This window comes from Copadichromis virginalis, linkage group LG11 (assembly GCF_057382275.1).
Source record: "Copadichromis virginalis isolate Kocher_CV1m ecotype Utaka linkage group LG11, C_Virginalis_male_GT1.1, whole genome shotgun sequence".
Lineage (NCBI taxonomy): Eukaryota > Metazoa > Chordata > Actinopteri > Cichliformes > Cichlidae > Copadichromis > Copadichromis virginalis.
The window spans coordinates 3,754,090-3,777,359 of record NC_140628.1 but is presented as its reverse complement, the minus strand read 5'-3'; the positions used below and the strand labels follow the sequence as shown (position 1 = coordinate 3,777,359).

Here is a 23,270-nt window from a genome sequence, read left to right as displayed (position 1 = left end):
CTCACCTATGAATCATTCAAGAATAAAAAAAGACACTTAACATAGTGCTGTCTTTTCTGCTCTTTGTTACTACAGCCTGTCACAAAAACACATCATTTGTTCTAATTTATTTTACTTGACTCTACAAATCTAACAAAGACCTGCATCCACAGTACAGATCCAGGTCTTTGCACATAAAGCAGGTAATGGATGTGTGGCTGCTCTGAATTAGCGTGGAGTATATGTACGGTGATAACAAAGGGCTATTCTATTCTAGAAGATCACAGAAACATCTAAACAATACTTTAAATAATGACCAAACGAAACTGTTTTGTTTTCCTGTGTATCCAAGTCTAGCTTTGTATTTCTGGCATCCATCAACAAAGCTGTGTTTGAGTGAGGTCCTGCCTATGAGTCTGCATTTTTGGTCGTCATCCTGCCTGCTTCACATCGCCACATGACATCCTGCTGCTATCCTTTGGTTACATATCACCCCTGACTCCGCCCACTCCAGCCTGCCTGCACTCTCTTCTTCCCCCCTCTTGTGAACCGTCTGTTGCTTTGGTGGTTGGACTCCAGGTATTTAAACTCGTCTACCCTCAGCACCTCCATGTTTTCCATGTTCACCTTTCCCTCCATGTCCGTCTCATTCCCTCATTGCTTCTACCGACTTTCATTCTTCCTCCAGCACATACTTCACCCTCTGCAGGTCCTCTTCCACCTGTTCCCTGTCTACCTGAACATCAGACTCCTTCCTGAACTCTCCAGGCCATCAAGTCAAGTACCTCCCTTGGTAGGTAACACAGCCAGTCACCAACAGCTCAGTGCCCTCGTTGCATATCCGGTCAGTGATGGATATGGTATGATGCATAGGGTTACACCACTTGCTACTGACAGGCAAATTTAGCCCCACTCACTCTGCTCTGTCTGCTCATTCTGAAGCCACTAAAACTCATCACAGAGTCGGTAATGATGTTTCAGCCATGTCTCTGTCAGGCACAACAGGCTGCTCTCCCAATACAATTTCTGTTAAAGGGATGGTTGGCTCAACAGAGCTCTGACTGTTTGTCAGCCTGGCTACAGAGCTGAAGAGAAACCTGGGGTTGTTCTTATTTTCTTCAATCAGTGATGGATAGTAAGATGTTCTGGCTTTGCGGAGCGCTTTCTTATAAAGCAGCAAACTATTTCTCTAGTGGGTGGATTATATTCTTAAACTTAGTTACAGCGCTTTCAGAAAGACATCTACTGTGATAAAGTCTACTCTCCACCGCTGTGTAATCAATTATTGTAAATGTAAATGTTATCAGGAAATGATCAGACAGGAGAGGGTTTTCAGGAAACACTGTTAAATGTTCAGTTTCTATGCCATATGTTGAAACAAGATCTAGAGTGTGATTAAAGTGGTGGGTGGGTTCTTTTACATTTTGAGAGAAACCAATTGAGTCTAATAACAGATTAAATGCCATGTTGAGGCTGTCATTTTTAGCATCTACATGGATGTTAAAATCACCCACAATAATTATTTTATCTGAGCTCAGAACTAAATTAGATATAAAGTCTGAGAAATCAGACAGAAGCTCTGTGTAAGGCCCAGGTGGACCATAGATCATTTTTGCCATGTTAGGTTATAAAATTAAGGAAATTTAGATTTCCACCCAGAGCATGTAACACAAAGAGAAATGCACTCTGTCCAACCATTCTGCTCACAAAGATCAGAACAAAGTCAGCATTAGCTCGGAGTAGATAAGTAAACCTCAGGTGATTTGATTCTGTTTGATTATTATTTATTTCTGCTTTCCCCTCTTAATAAAACATCTTGCAATTAAAGCCTAAATTGTGCACATTCACCTTTTAACCCTTTGTGAAACATTAGTATGAATAGCTCTAACAGGTTATTCCAGCCTTTTAAAAGTAAGAGCCCGTTTGAGGTGACCTGTTCTAGAGGGAGCTGCTGGAACAGGTGTGGCTGGTAAGGCTACTGCAGAATTAGGCGAGTCCCCTCACCCATCAGCTCCATGTAAACTCTGCATTGCCTGCTGGGTAATAGGATCAGAGCCGATCCAGACGTTCTGTATTTGTGTGCCGGCTCCACCAGATCAACACAGCACAGAATCAGAACCCTTCCCAGAGAAATGATGGATTTTGAATCAGTTTTCTGTCAACAGTTTAAATAGTTGCACAAACATTGCTGAGGCATTAGCTGCACTTTGTGTAAATAGCTGTATATAAGTTTGTTGCTTATAAATAGGTCTATTCTGATTTTTTAGATCCTTCCATCAAGTGGAAACGACTTGTCCACATTTTTGAGCTATACTTTATTATAAATTCAACATGATATCCCAAAGTTTGTAGATGTCTTAACACCAGTTTCAGTAATGTATTCCAGACTGCATACTTGGGATTTCAACAGTAATAAAAATAATAGTAATGATGCAAATGATGCTGAAGCAAAAATTCCTCATTTTAACATTGTCATAAAGTTCAGCGAAACACAAAGAAGAGCAGTACTTTTATAACAATGTTCTGTAAATACTTTGTGTCAGTGATTCCTCCACAGAAGAACATGTACTGTGTTAAAATCACAGCCAGGCATAAGAGAAAGTTTGAGTTTGTCATTTGTCTCATTTATCAGTGTTTATTTTACACTGTGACAGGACTCCACACTTGATAGTCAGGACTCATTGTGATTATTATTAGTGTTTGACATTTGTCAGAGTGTGGAAGGAGAGTTAAAAACAAATCCACAAATTATTAGTAAAACTACCGTTACGACATCTACATAATGTAATTTACTAATCATATTATTTTTTTCAGTAATGATAGCTTTATTAGAACAATCATATCCAGCGATCAATGTTTTTTGTTTTTTTTTGTTTTTGTTTTTTAAGAAAGATGAAGGAAAAGAAAAACAGAAGGGGAGAGGGACAGTGAGAAAGGAAAAAAAATCTCCTGGATCACCTGTTGAGAGAAGAAGAGAAAACAAGCAAAAAAAACAGAGCAACATACTAAACACAACACCATCACGTTAATCTAGCTAAGTGTAAACAGCAGTAAATACTAAATATTCAATGTTGTTGTGCAGCACGCAGGACCGACAGCGCACAATGTGCTTTCAAGTAGCAGCCAAGAAAGGTGTAATTTTGGGCTTTTGCGCGCTTGTATTCAAAAGGTTTCCACATGTAATGGTCTGCAAGAGGATGTAGAGGACCATAGCCCCGCCCCCAGGGCATGAAGCAGGCATGGAGGAGATCCAGGCTCCAGACATCCAGAGGCCCCAGAGTGCGAGAGCCCAAGGAGGACCACCGGAGGGGCATCGTGCCACCCTCCTGGGAAGAGCTGAGGATCCCCAGACGAGGCATCACCCAGTAGCCACCGAGCAGAAGCTAGAGGGGGCTGCACCGGCGTGTCCGCCGGCTCTGTCGGCAGTCAGCTGTGCCAGAGTGAACCGAGCCGCAGGCCCAGAGGCCGGAGGCCCGAGGGCCCCCCGTGCCCCGGAAGAGGCCTGATCGAGCAACAGGCGCCAGGCCCCGCCAAGTAGTCACCGGGAGTGAGCCGGTACATACCTGAGCGCCCAGCCCCGGACACCAAGAACCACCAACGCACCGATCCCTGAGGGCATCTGTTACTGGCAGGGAGTGTGGTGAGGGGAGATAGGCCTTGGAGGGCCTGGGAGTTCCCAGAGAGGTGGAGTGTAAGACCCGACCTGACATATAGACACAGACAAACAGGCACACACAGACACAAACATGCATTCCCACCCTCATGCACACATATACAAACACTCAGCACTCACCCAACGTAAGGATTGACATAAATGGACAAGTACACACAATCACACTCCCCAAACATACTCTATACCCCGGGTCCAGGTACCCTCGCCCCCAGAGGGGGAAACAGCATCCAGACCCAAGAGATGTTACCCTTCCCCCCCGGGGTGGAGGCAAGCAGACCGTCCCAGGCTCCACAGCAGCAGGGAGGCCAATCGGACAGCCAACATCTCCTCCCAGCCCCCCCGCCCCAATGGCCTGCAGAGAACGGGGGTGTGTGAAGACCCCATACCTCCCTCCTCCCGCTCATGTGTAGTGTTGCTGCGTGTTGTTCTAAAGTGCATTTAAAACAAGGGAGAGCATGGTGCTGCTGCCAGAGAGCAGCAGGTGTCAGCACGGCCCCTCCCGAGAACCCTCAATGTCTACATGGGTTTAAAATTGAGAGGTGGGCACCGGCGCCAGAGGTAGGTTTGAGTACACAGACCGTCCGCTGGACACCGTTAACGTGCCCACCCTCAAGGCCCTATATGTATGTGTGTGTTATGAGAGTGTGAGTAATGTGGATGTCTAAGTTGTGAGATAAAATTGAGGCACAGGTGGCCAGAAGGGGACAGGGGGGGGGGGGGATGTCTCCCCTGCACCCTCGTGACACACCCGCACCCCAAGGCCGTGTGGGTGAGTGTGGTGGAGCGGGAAGAGGGAGGCAGCCGGGGATGGGGAGGAAAAGAAGGGAGGGGAGGATGCCCCTCCCTAGGGCCAGCTCCCCCGCTGACCCCAGTAGGCACCCCCGTCCTCTGGTACCCACCAAGGCAAGGGAGCCCAGGTCCATCCAGACCGGGGCCTACGGTAGCACTGCCAAGCCCCACAGGACCCGGGGCAGCCCACCCCACCCCACCGCAGAGGAAACTGTACCCACCCCAACATTCAATCGTCTCCCAGACTACACAAGACAACAGACACCCAGGTTAAGTTTATTCTCCACCTCTCCTATGTCTCTCCCCCACCTGCAGAGTGGACTCCTGCAAGGATGGAACAACCTCCCCGCCAGTTGAAGAGCCCCCCAGTTAGGCCGATGCACAAGAGGCCCCCTGCACCAGGGCTGATCATATTATTAATGTATTTATTTATTTATTTATTCATCAGCAGTCTTAAGAAAGCCGGGAGAGGCTTCAGGCGACTACGACGGGTTATTTTACGACATAAATTTTGCCTGGTTTCTACATTCAGGGTCATATAATGATGATGTTTAACCACATTTCTGACTAAAACTAGACGAGCAATAGAAATGTATCTACGAGCAGTGTGTGAATATAAGGTATGACAACATTAAGCCCAAGCAGGCCCAGTTTTTAATAAGAAGACTGGTAACACAACCGCAGCAGTGATGAAGTCTGTCTGTACGCACGGCAAAGAGCAAAGAGCTGTTACAGAGACACTGACCTCAGGGAGAGACGAAGAACATGTTTTTCCCAGTAAAACCTTTACTGTTTGGGGGTGCACCAGGCCACAGGTCAAGGCTTTTGTAAGATATACAAATAAAAGTTTTTTTGCAGACCAATAAAAATGTACACAGTAAAACTGCGAGGCGCTGACAGATGTGACAGATGCTCATTTAAACCATTAAACATTGTAATGTCTGAGTTTTTATTATTGCTCATTAAAAAAGATTCTTTATCAATAATTGCTGCTCTAATCTCAATCCCATGTTGCCTCGTTCTCGAGTTCTCTCATTCACAGATGTGGGTGTCCACACCACGTGCCCGCTCGCAGTCCCCCACAGCCTTTTACAGCTGTAGTCTGTGGTTTGCACGGTCCCTCACTAAGACCAGTTTACATGGGCTGGTTCTCCCTACCTGTCATCAAATGGAGTTTTTGCACCTGTAACTGACTACTGCAGTGTTTTTGCAGGTACTGTATCTGCGGCTGCATTTGGAGTCTCCCGTTCAGGGGACAAACTTCTGAGGCTGGATGCTGTCCGATCGAGTAATGCTGCCTGTGATCACTGCTGCTACGACTGCTAAATATTTGGAAAACAAGTTTAAATTCCGAGCATTACCAATCGTTGTACACACAATGGCAAAGCTTCGGTTTCCTTTGACCTTATTTTCATCATTGTATATCACCTGAAATGTTTAGAACAGAGCTCCACATATTTCTGGCATTTACACACACATGTTCACTATTGTTATGCAGTCTGAATGCTCTCTGCCTGGCCTGTCCATTTGCAGTCCATCTAAAATGCACCTCTCTGACAGGACCCAGCAAATCTTTCATTTTTAGCGTTTGTAAGAACAATGGCATAATTGTTTCACAAACTAAAAGTGAAGCTTGCACTCTAGAAGCCTTATGTCTTCTAATTATGTATATCAGTGTTTATAGACAGGTTCAGCCTTGTGATTCTGTGGTGGACTCATTTAAACCTCTCCTTTTTATGTTGCTGCAGAAACAAACTGAAGTAAAAGCCGGCCTACAGCACATTGTTGGGCCGTGGTCACTTTCTGCTCCATATCATGTTTGGCTTCAATCACATAGCCCGACAGCTGGTGCAGAATAAGAGGGTTTGGATATTTTGACTTGTTTTTAGTTTTCCAGCCCCTCGTGCCAATAATTCCCTCCGTCCATCTGCGGGTCGCGGGGCAGCAGCCTAAGGAGAGAAACCCAGACCCCTCTCTCCCCAGCTCCAGCTTATCCAGGGGATCACCAAGGCGTTCCCAGGCCAGCTGAGAGATGTAATCCTGGGTCTGCCCCGAGGCCTCCTCCTGGTGGGACATGCCCAGAACACCTCACTCAGGAGGCATCTTTATCAGATGCCTGAACCACCTCAGTTGGCTCCTTTCGATGTGGAGGAGCAGCGACTCGACTCTGAGCCCCTCCCGGATTGGCTGAACTCCTCACCCTATCTCTGAGGGAGAGGCCGGCCACCCTTTGGAGGAAGCTCATTTCTGCCACTCGTTCTTTCGGCCATGCCAGTAATTATTTATGAGTTTTAGCAAACATACAGCATGTTACTGTCCAACCAACAACTCGTGGCACAAAAGGCAATAACTGTCGTACCTCTGTGGATCCAGTAAAAGCCACCTTGTCGACATCCATGTGCCTTGCAATGGCAGCACCAGCTGTTGGTCCCATGCCAGACAGGATATTCACAACACCTTCAGGAAAACCCACCTGGAACAGAACCAAAGCTTAGGAAAACCTGGCTTTTTGTGTATAGGGTCACATCAAAAATACATTACTCTCTCTTTCAATAAAATTTAACACATCAGGACATTTTTTAAATCATGTCGTCCTTACCAGGTCCTATACGATTTAAATACAACTCAGATGAATAACAATACACAATGTGTTAAACCACGTCATTATTGATCTCCCAAAACTGAAACCAAAATGCAGCAGCAGTGTGTAGGACGTCCCCCGGGTTCAGCAGCAAGTCGCAGTGATGGTTTCTCTGTGAATAACCTCTCACATCACCCCCGGAGAATTTTACTCGCTCTTCTTTACAACGATACTTTAGTTCATTGAGCTTTGTGGGCATTTGTTTATGCACAGCTCTTTGAGGGTCCCAGCACAATACTTCAGTTGGGTTAGGGTCTTGGTGTTGAGTAGACCACTGCAGGACCTTAATTCTTTTCCTTTTCAGGCACTCTGTGGTAGATTTCCTGCTGTGCTGGGATCCTTGTCCTGCTGCTTGATCCATTTTGGCTCACTGACAAATGGCCGCACGTTTGACTGCTGAGGTGGTTAAAATAAGCTCTCCAGTGTCCTGGCCCCTCTGGTAGATCACATTAAACCTAATTCTGTTATGGGATGGCTGTTGGAGAGCATTCCTCCCTATAGTGGTACCAAAGGTTGTATTCCAGCTCCCGAGGAAATCACACCTCCTACAGTGTGTGCCAGCGCTGGAGAGGAGATTCCTCTCTCAGTCTGGGCTGGGTGGGAGTTTGCTCTTTGTCACCAGTTGCTCATGAGTTCATGGATTGAATCCTGTCTCTCAGAGAGGTCGTTTTCCGTAGCCATGGGGCAGCACTCCTCGGCCTCTGCCCCATTCACTGTGGTGTTCCTCAAGGATCTGTGCTCGGCCCAGTTCTTTTTTCCTTGTACATGCAGCCGTTAGGATTAATATTTTAAAAATATAACATTTCCTTCACTGCTACGCCGACGACATACAAATTCATTTCCCTTTGACATCGGATGTTTCTACTTCTCTGCAAGCCCTATTTGACTGTCTAAATGAGAGAGACTAAACTTGGTTATCACGTCTCTCACACTGAACCAGGATAAGACCGAAGTTACAGTTTTGATAGTCACACCCCGCTGGAACAGCTACAGTGAGGCAAAAAAGTATTTAGTCAGCCACCGATTGTGCAAGTTCCCCCACCTAAAATGATGACAGAGGTCAGTAATTTGCACCAGAGGTACACTTCAACTGTGAGAGACAGAATGTGAAAAAAAAAAATCCATGAATCCACATGGTAGGATTTGTAAAGAATTTATTGGTAAATCAGGGTGGAAAATAAGTATTTGGTCAATAACAAAAATACAACTCAATACTTTGTAACATAACCTTTGTTGGCAATAACAGAGGTCAAACGTTTACTATAGGTCTTTACCAGGTTTGCACACACAGTAGCTGGTATTTTGGCCCATTCCTCCATGCAGATCTTCTCGAGAGCAGTGATGTTTTGGGGCTGTCGCCGAGCAACACGGACTTTCAACTCCCGCCACAGATTTTCTATGGGGTTGAGGTCTGGAGACTGGCTAGGCCACTCCAGGACTTTCAAATGCTTCTTACGGAGCCACTCCTTTGTTGCCCGGGCGGTGTGTTTTGGATCATTGTCATGTTGGAAGACCCAGCCTCGTTTCATCTTCAAAGTTCTCACTGATGGAAGGAGGTTTTGGCTCAAAATCTCACGATACATGGCCCCATTCGTTCTGTCCTTAACACGGATCAGTCGTCCTGTCCCCTTGGCAGAAAAACAGCCCCATAGCATGATGTTTCCACCCCCATGCTTCACAGTAGGTATGGTGTTCTTGGGATGCAACTCAGTATTCTTCTTCCTCCAAACACGACGAGTTGAGTTTATACCAAAAAGTTCTACTTTGGTTTCATCTGACCACATGACATTCTCCCAATCCTCTGCTGTATCATCCATGTGCTCTCTGGCAAACTTCAGACGGGCCTGGACATGCACTGGCTTCAGCAGCGGAACACGTCTGGCACTGCGGGATTTGATTCCCTGCCGTTGTAGTGTGTTACTGATGGTGACCTTTGTTACTTTGGTCCCAGCTCTCTGCAGGTCATTCACCAGGTCCCCCCGTGTGGTTCTGGGATCTTTGCTCACCGTTCTCATGATCATTTTGACCCCACGGGATGAGATCTTGCGTGGAGCCCCAGATCGAGGGAGATTATCAGTGGTCTTGTATGTCTTCCATTTTCTGATGATTGCTCCCACAGTTGATTTTTTCACACCAAGCTGCTTGCCTATTGTAGATTCACTCTTCCCAGTCTGGTGCAGGTCTACAATACTTTTCCTGGTGTCCTTCGAAAGCTCTTTGGTCTTGGCCATGGCGAAGTTTGGAGTCTGACTGTTTGAGGCTGTGGACAGGTGTCTTTTATACAGATGATGAGTTCAAACAGGTGCCATTCATACAGGTAACGAGTGGGGGACAGAAAAGCTTCTTACAGGAGACGTTACAGGTCTGTGAGAGCCAGAGATTTTCCTTGTTTGAGGTGACCAAATACTTATTTTCCACCCTAATTTACGAATAAATTCTTTACAAATCCTACCATGTGGATTCATGGATTTTTTTTTTTCACATTCTGTCTCTCACAGTTGAAGTGTACCTCTGGTGCAAATTACTGACCTCTGTCATCATTTTAGGTGGGGGAACTTGCACAATCGGTGGCTGACTAAATACTTTTTTGCCCCACTGTACCTGATGCCTTAGGGCCCCTTGCTAGCCATCTCTCGCTCACTGTTAGAAACCTTGGTGTTTTCCTGCTCTTTCAAACTCGAGAAATCGACCTCCTCTGTGGTAAAAACTGTTTCAACCAGCTGCGTCAGATATCTAAAGCAAAGCCATACCTCCCTTTGAAGGACCTCGAAAAGCTTATTCACACTACTGTAATTCCCTCTACTCGGGCCTCCCACCTTCCTCTGTTCACCGGCTCCAGTTAGCTTGAAACGCAGCTGCGCGTCTCTTAACTGGTACTAGAAATTTCCCCACATCACACCAGTTTTAGCCAACCTACATTGGCTCCCTGTTGATTATCGTATCAATTTCAAAAATTCTCTTGCATACCTTTAAAATTTTAAACAATTTGGCTCCCAGCTATCTATGCAAACTCATTTGTATATCCCTAATAAGGCACTTGATCTTCCAATCAAATGCTCCTGACGCAACCGAGGTCCCGTCTGAAGTCCAGACTCTGGAGTAACCTCCCTCCTTATATTCGTTCCTCCGAGTCCATCCAGTCTGGCTTTTGATTCAAACTAATATGTTATTTGTTTTTTTTACCCGTATTGTTCATATTGTTTCCTGCCTCCTTTTAACCGTTTCTTTTTTATTCTGTCTTATGCTATTGCTCTGACCGACTGTGAAGCACTTTGGGCAACTTTGTTGTTTATTATGTGCTATAGAAATAAATTTTGATTTGATTTGAATTTCAAGGCAGCAGCCAGGGATCAGAGGGCTTCAGGTTCAGCGAGCTCAGGATCGTATCTCTGCTTTTTGCTTATGATGTGCTTCCTTTGGTTTCATCGAGCTACAGCAGACAGCTTGCAGTGGGGCTGTTTGCAGCGCTGCATCTCTGTGCTGGCTTTGGAGCACCTGGTGTCCCCCAGAGGAGGCTGACGAGGTCTATGCTGCAGTGTCCCGGGCCCAGACCAGGTTAAGATGCACAAAAATATTTATGGATATTTTGGGGACTTCTTTTGATTTTACAACACATTTCTCTACATTATGTAACAAGATTTCACAATTTAAGTTCATAACAAAGAAAAAGATTGAAATACTGATGTCGACGTTCCTCTGCACTACATTTGTGATGACTAATACTTTGCGATTACAAACTGAAACATACCTCTTTGATTAGGCTGGCTACATAAAGCGCAGTGAGTGGCGTCTGCTCTGCGACCTTCATCACCACAGTGTTACCAGTTGCTAAGGCAGGGCCAAGTTTCCACGCCTGCATCAGCAGAGGGAAGTTCCACTGCAGGAGGAGACAATTATAAGTAAAGATAATTTGACACTTCACCTATAAAATATCCACATCCTGCTTGTATTAACACTTCTGTGACAAAGGAAATCATCCATATCGTTTCTACTAGTGATGGGAATTCCAGCTCTTTTTAGAGAACCGTCTCTTTCGGCTCGACTCACTAAAAAGAGCCGGCTCTTTCTCTTTATATTTTATATTTTAAAAATATATACGGTGGCCCCTAAAGAGAAAAAGCACGTACAAACTCCAAAACAAATTCCTAGAGTTAACTGAACTTCCAAAACAGCTACCCTGATCACTTAAATCACACAATTGAAAGCATATGTGTGTTGTTTGTGTATTTATACACAGGCACTCATATATATTCAAATAATAATTTACCTGTTACTACCACACACCAAATCAGGTCGTTGGTACTTGCTGGCTTGTGTAGCCACGAGGTAACAAAAGCTCAACACTGCCCCCTAGCATCCTGGAGCACTTCTGTTGTGTTTTGGAGTTTGTACGTGCTCTCACAATTTTCTGTAACTAATTGCGATTAATCGCAATTACTTGATCAATAGCCGAGTTGCAATGACTTTTTTTTTTCAACCTTTAATTTAACCTTCTAAGACCCAAACTCTTTCGTGGCATGCATTTTAATTTCTCTTTGCTATTTGGGCTGATTGGGAGCTGATGACTGTAAAAACAAAGAATTGCCTGATTTTTTATTAACTGATTTTTGGTTCTGAGAAAAATGAGATCCACATATGAAGATGTAGTTTTAAATTTCAATAGAACAGTGACAGCATAATGTGGATATCAGGCTGTTGTAGAGTAAAATTTAGTATTTTGGTCTAAATAACCCAAAATGTGATGTCCACATTTGAAAACACCATGTCCTAGGAGGCTAAGCTTCTAACTGACATTTATGCAATATAGTGAAGTAAATGCAGAATAAACACAAAGAATGTGTTTTGGAGTTTGTACGTGCTTTGTCTCTAGGGGCCACCGTAAATATACTTTTATTTATTCACTCCACATAAAATGTAATAAATAAATCATATAATACTAAAACCAGCTATTCACATTTCAACTTTTAACTATTTAAATTTTCAGCTTTTTCCTTTTAAACTAATTTAAAGTGAAACAACACAAAACACTGAAGTTGCAGTCCGTTTGGCCTCTCAGGGCCACCGTACAAAACACTGCAAACCACAACACAATAAAATCTAAATTAAAATGTGCAAAAGTTGCACCTTCTCTGTCATATGGGCCTGGGATGATTTTTTGGGAGAGTGTTTTCCTGCTTGGACTTGCATACATAGGATTCACTGCATGAATAAACTTTCTGAATCCTTTATCATCTGCAACTGAAAATAGTTGTGGATGATTACTATACCTTTGTAATGTGACGTTGTTGTCCCTGGCTCTCTCTCTCTCCCTCCCGCTCTGTTCCTGTGCTACTGCGACTGTAACTACCCCCCTCCCCCCGCTCAGCGCAAGCCCCCTTCTCACGTGAGGAGTGAAGCAGAAAAAAGTGTGAGAGAAAGACAAAAAAACAAACCTTGGGAGCCGGCTCGTGTCGTTCACTTCATAGAGCCGGCTCTAAGACCATGAACCAGAGCAGTAACTGTTGTTTCAGTGTTAATATCCAATGATGCTGTATCTGTATAGCTATATCTGGTGTATCGTGGTCTGTGGCTCAGCTGCAGGGGAGGGGTGGTACACTGGGTTCAGGGGGCAGTGCCAGGGGGGGCTGGCAGGCCTCCCCTATTTCAGTAGCATGCTGGGACCTGGGAGAGAGAGGAGCTGGACGGTCTGCGGTCCAGACTGTCAGAACGAGCAAACAGCAGCTACTAGAGCCTGGAAAGGGCAGATTATAAATACATGGATCGCTGTGCGTATATGCAGAGCTCGGCTGAGGATAAAACTACTCTGTGTCTTTCAATCACAGGATAACCAAGTGACATTTACCTCGTTACAATTCGGTAGCAAAAGCTGTTACAAACATACAATCATGTAAAAAAGTCGCACACCCTCTGTCAGCGCTCAGATTGTTCTTATCAGGACGGAGTAAAACAATGACCTGGTCCCTTTTAGGTTTGACCCTCTTCATGTATGTTGGTACACGTCGTTCTGCACAACACGGCAAAAATGTGACCAAGTGTAGAACCTGTTTTATCAGCAATAACTTAAAGTGATACAGAAAATTATGATTTCGTCAGTATCTCATATCACTGGACTTTTCTTCAGTCAAGTCTTGAAATTTTTTTAGATGCAACTTTTTAAACGTAAGCCGCGTTGCCATGGTAACCCTTCCAAACAGGTGATACTTGCTCCTTCATCTCTTAATCAAGCTGTCACTAACTTAGCGTTTCACATGCCCACTGAGGCATTCATTTCATGCCACACTGTATGTACACAGAGGTCACGGGTGACTCTGCAGCCTTCACTCTGCAGGTGTAAAGAGAATATGTGAAGCATCTTTCTACTTCCTTACCGGTATGATCTGTCCACAGACTCCAATGGGTTCATGTCTAGTGTAGCAGAAATAATCTCCATCGATGGGGATGGTCTTTCCCTCCCATTTGTCGGCCCAGCCTGCATAATATCTACACAACAGAAGTGGATTTACACACTGCGGGGTTGGATAAGGAGGCAGCTGAATGCTTCAGCAAGAAATAACAAGGAAATGATTGGACTTTGTAACATCATTTCAGATACACTTTGAAAGGCTCTAAAACTTTGTTGTGTGTTTGTTACCTGAAAACTTTCACTACTGTGGGCAGATCCACTGCATAGGCAACAGCATAGGGCTTCCCATTGTCAAGGGTCTCAAGCTCCTGTGGAAACAACACAACAGTTTCACATGGTATAGAAAACATTGACATAACAAAAGTGCAACATCATGAGGCTCCATGTACTGCAAATGTCGTATAAAGGAACAATGCTGTGTTGGTGCCATCTTTACAGGCTGCAGAGAGACGCTGTAGATGACAGCAATGCTACCCAAGCTCCACAGTCGATCATCAAACCCTGATGAATGTGAACCAAACAGGTCACAGTAAACGATAAAACAGTCCTGTGAAAAAGTCCGATGTCCCACGGGAACACGGGCTTCTTAAGGAAGTATTTCAGAAATGAGAGCGCACAGAAAAGATGACACTTGTGCTTTGTACTTTTTCATAATTGAAGTGAAAAATAAAGAACCTTTGCTCTCGTGGCCAGATGGTTGTAGACAAACTGTTGTCACATTGGCTTGTAGAATATTTTCCCAGTAATCCGATCGTTTATTTCAGTTGGTTTGGACAGGGTTGAGTCACAGGCATTCACAAACTTCACTCTGAACCACAGCTCTTTAAATCCTGTCGTTACGATGCTCGACACTAACACAGCATAGGTGGATGTAACCGACGCCAGTGCGCTACATTCTCAGTGACAGAAAAAGCAGTCGCAACATCTGGAAGACGTCTAAAAGTTATTTCTACCAACTCTTCTCACAAGAACACTGAAAGTTTTATGATTGCAAATAGAGGTAATGCATCAACAAGGATTAAATGTCTGCTCGTGCGGTCGCCGGTTTAGCTCAGCGCGCTGAGCGGGCGGCCACATGCCATACGGCTGAGGGCGGCCAGCCCGCGGCCCCTCCTCGCTCTGCCCCACGCTTTCCTGTCATTTCTTCACTGTGTCTATCAAATAAAGCTGAAAAATGCCAAAAGATATATTTACAAAAGTTTGCTCATGCATGACTATCTCAGAAAGAGCCAAATATTTCCATCAGATACTTTTGCACATGACTGTGGTCACGATGAACAGAGAAGTACAAGAAAAGCTGCTGTCAGAGTTTTAGCCTTTAAGGATCACTCACAGCGAGGTAGGCAGCATCTCTCTCTATAGCATCAGCCAATCTGTTCAGCAGCACGCCACGATGAGAGGCATCCGTCCGTCGCCATGGTGATCCCAACCTGAAGGCATTACTTGCTGCTTTCACTGCCTTCTCCACATCTGCCTGGAAAGACAGCAGTGCAGGATTAGCCGAGCAGTTAGTTAGGAGGTGTTTATAAAGTAATACAGCATCAAACACTGGTTAGGGCCAAGGAAAGCCAAATGAAGGAATTCGTGTGCATTCAAATTGTGGTCAGTAGACAAAGTATAATTCACCAGTCCTCTTTTGATCGATCCGTCAATATTCATATGATACTGTAAATATCCATAACGAAAGAAAAAACATTTACAATCAAATAGAAAAGACAAAATTGAGACTAATACAGATTTATATAGTGCCAAATCACAGCAACAAAAGTCTCAGGACACTTTATGTTGTAAAGTAAAGACACACAGAAACAACAACCATCAAACGACCGCCTTTGAGCAAACACCCGGCAGAACCAGGCTCAGGGAGGGGCAGCCGTGGACGGGAGTGTGGGGAGTAAGGATCAAGACCCACATCAGCTGATTCAGATTGCGTGGCAGAGGACAAAAATAGCGACGCAGTTCAGAGCAGGGATGTGGACATGTGCTTCTGCACACAAGAGGACGAGATAAACAGGTTCCAGGACAGAAACAACCGCACCGTGCTGCTAACACAACTTCAGTTCTTTGCAAGCGTCTGCTAAGACAGCATGCTAACACTAAGCTAGCCAAGAAGCCAGAGTGAATGGCGACCCCAGCACCCTGACCCTCGACCTCAGCAGTAACAGGCAGATGAGCAGTTGGGCTGCAGCCGCCCATTTCTACAGCAGAATCACCGTGGTGATCACTTTCTTGTGCTGGTCTTCATTTTTGCTTTATGCAATCAGTAACGGTTTCATTAAATGAAGGCATGTTGTACAAACCCCATTCATAGAGATATTTAAGCAACATTAATTAACAGTAGCTTCTTTGAAGAAATGGGATCTAATAGACACATTTGGAGGAAGTGATTATTGACGCTATTTAAATATCAATAGTACTGAAAGTAGCTGTGAGTAATGACATGTCTGTGAGATGCTTATGAATATTTTTTTCTCCAACTGTTAAAATTGTATTTGTGAAGAAATCTGTGAAGTTGTTACTAATTAAGATTGAATGAATACTCAGCTGACCACAGCCCGACTCTTACTCTGCCTGGATACAGCGCTGAAGAGAAACCTGGGGTTACTAGTGGGGCGACCGTGGCTCAGGGTTGGGAAGCACATCTGTAACCAGAAGGTCGCCGGTTCGATCCCTGCTCTCTCTGTCCTGGTCGTTGTGTCCTTGGGCAAGACACTTTACCTAACGCCTACTGGTGTTGGCCAGAGGGGCCGGTGGCGCGATATGGCAGCCTGGCTTCTGTCAGTCTGCCCCAGGGCAGCTGTGGCTACAGCTGTAGCTGCCTCCACCAGTGTGTGAATGAATAGTGGCATTGTAAAGCGCTATAAATGCAATCCATTATTATTAGTAAGATGTCCTATATTTACAGAGGGCTTCTTTTTACAACAATAGACTGCTTTCCAGGCTCACTGAGAATCTAAATGAGTGAGATCCCATTTCCTCTCCACCTTACAGGAAAGTTGCTTTAAGGAGTGTGTTTGAGCATTACACCAGGGAGTCAAGTACGTCTGATTTTAGGCTCTCTTTGCTGCGAGGAAGTAACACTGTTAACCAGATAATCAACTTATTTGGAAGTAGATGATCAGACATAAGTTTTCATGTCAAATGTACACATAAATGTAAAGTCATAAGCACTCCCCATGACTCAGCAGCTTGTTTGTTCAGATGCAACTTTGCAAACCTCATCCATGCTGCCACGTTCTTTTTGTTTTATTAGAGAAGAGGGTTTCTGCTGGAAAACCTTCCAGACAAGCCCTTGTTCACTGTCATGAACTTTAATATTTAACATGCTCACTGACATCTGTCGAGTCTGACATGTATTCTTGGGTTTCTTACAATTGGATCTGAGCAGTGGAGCTCTGATAGAGATGTGACCACCTTCAGGGATTTTTATAAAGCTGCTGGGACAAAATATGGACCACAAGCCCCCAAAATTCCTAGTTTCTCTTCATATCTTAATGTTTCCTTCATGAATAGATGATCCACGTCGTACTGGCTGTCATAATGGAGTAATGTTTTATCCACCAGGGTAGCAACTAGGTCACATGACTGAAAACTATGAACACTGTATGATAAAATAAGTTTCCATGGATGGAATGTGTTATTTCATAGGAACAAGAGTAGAATTTTATTTTAAGTCCACCCTGAGTGGCGTCCCAGTCCCCATGCATGTTGAAGAGGCAAATGTGTCAGGGCATCCACGCTGCCACGGACTACAAGGCCCCACCGTGTAAGCGTGTTACCGACACCTCTCTCCCAAATGTACTTAACACATTCCATGCCAGGTTTGAGACCCAAAACAACGAGCCAGCACGGAAAACCATCCCCTCGCCAGACAACCAAGTGCTGTCCCTGACTGCAGCCAGTGTGAGAAGGACTCTCGCTGGGGTCGACCCACACAAAGCTGCTGGACCAGAGGATATACCTGGACGTGTGCTCAGTCTGTGCTGACCAGCTGACTGATGTCCTAGCAGACGTCTTTAACAAGATGTTAGCATTCAGGCCAAAGAGTTCAATCTTTGTTTCATCACAGATTTTTGTTTCTGTTATGTGACTTTTACTGAGGAGCGGCTTCCATGTGGAGTGCTGTAGAAATGGCTCTTTCTAGATGATTCACCTCTCTCCAGTCCAACACTGGCGCTCTGTCAGAGTGACCTTCACCTCACTGACTAAGACCTTTCTATTGTTCAGATTGGCTGGACGGTCAGTGTCCTGTGAACTCCCATCAAGTCACTGTAGAAACATCTGACAGATGCTTGAGTCTCAGGTAAAGGCTGTGAATACTTCTATTATATTTCTGTTTTTCATTTGAAATAGATGTGCAAGTATATTAAGCAGACTTTTTTCACTCAGTGGAACAAGTGAAGCGCTGTGAATACTTCCTGGATTTCTGCCTATCTGTAAGCATGTACTGATTTTAATCACAGAAAGTTTAAAAATACAGACAAGTCAGCAGCTACAAGTCACACAGCCTTCTGACACGAAGCCATACTTGAGTCCTAAAAAATCCTCCACACTATTATCATGTATGTTTTTTACATGGATCTGAGCGTTTGCTCTTCATCTGGTTCATCAGCAATCACTGCTGCTCCCAGTTACAGATAACACTGTGGTTTTTACAAAGCTCCAATACGAACTAAATATGAACACACATAAACATGTACCTACAGTCAGCATATGGTAAATTCATTATGGTCAGTCCATCTGAGCCTGCCTTTCACCAGCACAGCCAGCACTAAGCAGCTGCTCAGTGTCACAGTTAAAGTGCTGAGAACTGGTGATGGCGCAGCCTGAGCCTGTAAGTCTGAGCTCAGGGTTGATGATCCCTGAACGACACTGTAAGGTTCATCACTTACAAGGTGTAAAAACAGCTGGGCAAAAACTTGTCTGTACTTTTAGTGTCCACTCACATCTGGTTACACACAGACACTTTGCTACAGTAACAGTCCCACAGGTTATGGGTTAGTGGAAGAACGTAGACTTTAGGTTAGTGATGCGCGAATCATGAACGAATCGTTCATTACTCGAGAATCACTTTACTGACTCATGAATCATGATTCACAAGCCCAACTGACTCACTGACTCATCCCTGTTGCTGTTAGCAGCAATGTATCTAGCTTATAATTAAAATTGTGGAGAAAAACACAACATCCAGTATCGTAACAAAAAAAATTCTGCTCTGAACTGGAAGAAAAAACCCTGAGTAGAAGCTCACATCAAGAAAATAGCTCCTCGGTTCACAGTAGCATCGCTCTGTTAACATGCTAACAGCACATTTGAGCTACTCACCCCCTCCCTCCTGTGCTGAATCATAGAGCGAGCGAACGAATCACTCACTCACTCACTCACTCACTCACCCCCTCCCTCCTGGCTCACAGCTTCTTCTTCTTCTTGGTTGGCAACCAATGTTAAGGCACATTACCGCCCCCTGGCTCACAGCTCAGTGGACATTTAGATGAGAAAATATATATTTAACACATTTAAGGAAAATACTAATAAAATAAAAAATAAAAATATATTAAAATAAAATAAAATAAATGTTTATGAAGCAATTTTGATAGGAAATTGCTTAATTTTAGAAATGTTTTTGCTCTTTTTTGCTCTATAAAATAGTTGTTTTCTTTTAGAATCATTCATCTTAGCAGTAGGATTTACATGAAAAGAGAAACAAATTAAGTTTGAGTGAAAATGTACATTTTTTGCACACTCTGGTCGACTGACTCAGTGAATCAAATGACTGAAAAATCGATTCACTTTGGTGAGTGACTCATTAAAACTCGATTCAGTAAAAAGAATCAAATTTACCATCACTACTTTAGATGGTTAACAACCGACTGCAGGATATCTTTGTGTTTTTACCTTTACAGACTCTTACCTCATCAGCTTCTGCAACCTGACAGATGACTTCACCAGTTGCCGGATTTATCGTAGGAAACGTTTTCCCACTCACTGCATCATGCCACTCATTGTTGATAAAGAGCTGAAACATTAAAAAGGTCAGTACATCATTACGAGTGCAGCGACTCTGATAAAGTAAAACACTCAATACTGTTTCCTGTAATGACTGTAAAACACTGATTTCAAGACAGCCAATTGAATGTTTTAATGAAATAAAGACAAAGGTCTCGCAGACTTCTGTCAGACATTTTCCTTTTGTATCTTTAAATGTAGCAGGATAAAGAGGAACTTCCACTTCTGTGATTTTTAAAAATGAATTTTGTTTTCATGCTTGACTTTTTATTGTGTTCTTAAAGAGCTTACACAAAGTCACAACTGTCATTTACTGGTGTCTAATAGAAACAATGACACTGCATGTGATATTGTTACCAATTTACCAACTAGCTTCCTAATATTAAGTGTCTCTGGGCAACTGTTGTTGTAATTTGTTGCTCACTAAATAACGAACTGAACTCTTAGTCACAAAGTCCAAACTTTAACACCAGCTAAATGCAGACAGACGTATACTACAGCCCGCTGCTACACTGGCAGGTAAATGTTTATACCAAGGCTGCAACGATTCATCAAGAAACTCATCGAAGCCAATTCTTTGTGTTGATGCTTCGTTTAACGCACAGCTCTGACGCGCTCAGTGGTGACGATGGAAACATAACCATAGTTGGGTTTATGACTGAACGATCTCAGGAAATGATCTAATTACGATTTTTCTGGCAGATATTGTGATTTCAATTCAATTCACGATTTTCTTCAAATTAACCTTCAGCACAAAATTCACAGGGTACAGTAACACTAACAAACGTGACAGAAAATGACGTCATATCATCAAAAAATAATGCCGTTACTCTAATGTAGCATGAAAAGTAAAGGTAAGAAGTGATTTCAAATGTATTTCTTAATAAGAAACATGCATGTAACTCTCTAAAGTTTTTGACCAATGGCAGTTATTACAAATGAGGAACTGAAAGAGCCATTTTTGACTGTCTTAACTTAAAAAATCCTTAATTGTGTGAAGTTAAACAAGCTTGAGAATCAAGTTAATAATTACTAATTAGAAAAACAAAATTCAACAATTCCAACAAAGGAAAAAGCCTCTGCTTTGACCACATATCAGTAACACTCTGCTTGTTCTTTACACTCTCACAGCTGTGGGATGGTCAGCTGGACAGTAGGTGTGGGGGGGTATCGCATATCTGCTGTCCAGCGTGGGGAGGTTTGTATTTAGTGACCGTGTTAACACACACCACGTCCCTGGGCTCAAAATGTGGTCATAAATATTGTGTACTTGTAAATCAGTTTCGTATGTGTAAAAAGATTTGTGCGTGGACTTTGCCAAAAAACCCTGCAAGTTACAAGTACGAAGTTTGACCCTATTTTTCTTCCTTTCATCTGATTGGTCAATGCCATGTCAATCACAAATGTAACAATCCAATCAGAGAACAGATGGGTTTGGCTGTCGGAGGGGCGCTTTTATGAAACTGCAGGTAACAGGGTAGTGATGGGATTTCCGGCTCTTTTTAGAGATCCGGCTCTTTCGGTTCGGCTCACTAAAAAGAGCCGGCTCTTTCGGCTCCGAACCGGCTCTTCAGGTTGTTTTGTTGCTTTAATTAATTTATTATTAACAATAATATAAAATTATGCACAAAAGGAATTACTAACGTAAAAACAAGTGGTTTTATTTATATATGTTTATATATAAATATATGCGGTGGCCCCTAGAGACAAAACACGTACAAACTCCAAAACACATTTCTAGCATGAACTGAACTTCCAAAGCAGAGCTACTAGATCACTTAAATTACACAATTGAAAGCATGTGTGTATTGTTTGTGTATTTATACACAGGCACTCATATATATATTCAAATAATTTAAAAAAAAGTTCATTTACCTGTTATTACCACACACCAAATCCGGTCGTTGGTACTTGCTGGCTTGTGTAGCCACAAGATAACAAAGGCTCAACACTGCGCCCAGCATCCTGGAGCACTTCTGTTGTTCTTTTGTACGTGTTTTGAGTTTTTATATGCTTCTGAGTTTTTACGTGCTTCGGAGTTTGTACGTGTTTTTACGTGTTTTTGGAGTTTGTACATGCTTCAGAGTTCGTACGTGATTTGAAGTTTGTATGTGCTTTGTCTCTAGGGGCCACCGTAAATATACTTTTATTTATTCACTCCACATAAAATGTAATAAATAAATCATATAATACAAAAATCAACTATTCACATTTCATGTTTTAACTATTTAAAGTGAAACAACACAAAACACTGAAGTTGCAGTCCGTTTGGCCTCTCAGGGCCACCGTACAAAACACTGCAAACCACAACACAATAAAATCTAAATTAAAATGTGCAAAAGTTGCACCTTCTCTGTCATATGGGCCTGGGATGATTTTTTGGGAGAGTGTTTTCCTGCTTGGACTTGCATACATAGGATTCACTGCATGAATAAACTTTCTGAATCCTTTATCATCTGCAACTGAAAACAGTTGTGGATGATTACTATACCTTTCTGATGTTGTTGTCCCTGCCTCTCTTTCTCTCTCTCTGGCTCTGTTCCTGTGCTACTGAGTGTAACTACCGCCCCTCCCCCCTCTGCCCAGCGTAAAGCACAAGGCTCGCGTGCAGAGTGAAGCGGAAAAAAAGTGCGAGAGAGAGGCTGAGAGAAAGAAAAAAAAAAACCCACGTGACGGCTCGCGATAAGGAGCCGGCTCGCGTCGTTCACGTCAAAGAGCCGGCTCTAAGAGCCATTTCGTTCGCGAACGACCCATCACTATAACAGGGACCATGCTGATACAAGAAACACGCGTGACCCGTGGATCTTCAGAGAGTCTCCATGAGCACAAGGACAACATTTAAAGAGGAGTTCTTTTGACTTTCTCAGTCTTGGCCATCTCCTCCTCTGCCCGTGAGCTCAGTCACTGCACACCACGCAGCAGAAGGTCTCCGTTACTGCAGAGCACTGCGTGCAGGATCTGAGGGAGCACAGCTCAGCTGAGTGAGTTTTCACAACAAATACCGGAGAAACAAGAATCATCCCATACTGGCCGTTTCTGTCGTGCATAGATTAAATCTTCATGATCTTGTTGTGAAATCCCACGAGCTCAGCGTGGCGCAGCGCTCAGAGTTATATAAGCTCCAAGTGAAAGCTGAGCGTGACCTGTTGCTGCTTCACTGTTAGCTCAGTGAGCAGCTCGTCCCTCCTATCATAGCTCTGCATGCAGAGTGCTGGAAGCACAGCACCGCGCAGTTTATACACTTTATAGCGCTTTAATAGCGCTCCTGTCACGCTGCGCGCACTTGTTGATTACGCAGTTGGCTAACATCCAACATCTCGTCAGCGCAGTAACAACCGCTGGAGCGACTCTACCTTGTTGTAGTGGACCTCCGGCTGGGTGCTGGGTGCTGGGATGGCGGCTGCAGAGTAGTGACAGACCGGCAGTCGTCTTAGTGTTGGAAGGCTCCGAAAAAGCACAGCGCGAAGCATGATTCCTGCTGCTGAACACCGAGACAGCGAGCTGCAAACACGGGAGATGTGGGTGAAGGTCGCGGCGGGGGGGCTGAGCAGCACCATCAGGGCCGCCCACTTTCGTGACGCCTTGTCACGTGGAAACGGATTAAGACAGACGAGGGTGGGAAAAGTGAAGGTAAAGCAAAAGTGCCTTCAACCTGCGCTCTACCAAAAGAAGACCGCAAAGAGACTTCCGGTCCTGTAGAAGTCTGTGAAAACTGCTTTTTGTATTGAGCCCTACGAACACTTTCCACACTGATCACGTTGAATCAAAAGCCCAGTCTG

General features: G+C 44.0%; 1 protein-coding gene across 1 annotated transcript in view; it reads right to left on the bottom strand.

Moving 5' to 3' along the window:
* LOC146697923 (aldehyde dehydrogenase, mitochondrial-like) overlaps positions 1-23,115 on the bottom strand; it is a 33,008-nt gene extending 9,893 nt beyond the window's left edge. Inside the window, exons 1-7 of the mRNA XM_085472855.1 lie at positions 22,845-23,115; positions 19,397-19,501; positions 14,819-14,959; positions 13,714-13,793; positions 13,451-13,562; positions 10,831-10,959; positions 6,801-6,914 (exon numbers count right to left, since the gene is read on the bottom strand). Of these exons, the coding sequence (XP_085328981.1) occupies positions 6,801-6,914; positions 10,831-10,959; positions 13,451-13,562; positions 13,714-13,793; positions 14,819-14,959; positions 19,397-19,501; positions 22,845-23,048 (885 nt within the window). The 5' untranslated portion in view covers positions 23,049-23,115. The remainder of the gene's footprint in view (positions 1-6,800; positions 6,915-10,830; positions 10,960-13,450; positions 13,563-13,713; positions 13,794-14,818; positions 14,960-19,396; positions 19,502-22,844) is intronic.
* Between the last annotated feature and the right edge of the window lie 155 nt (positions 23,116-23,270).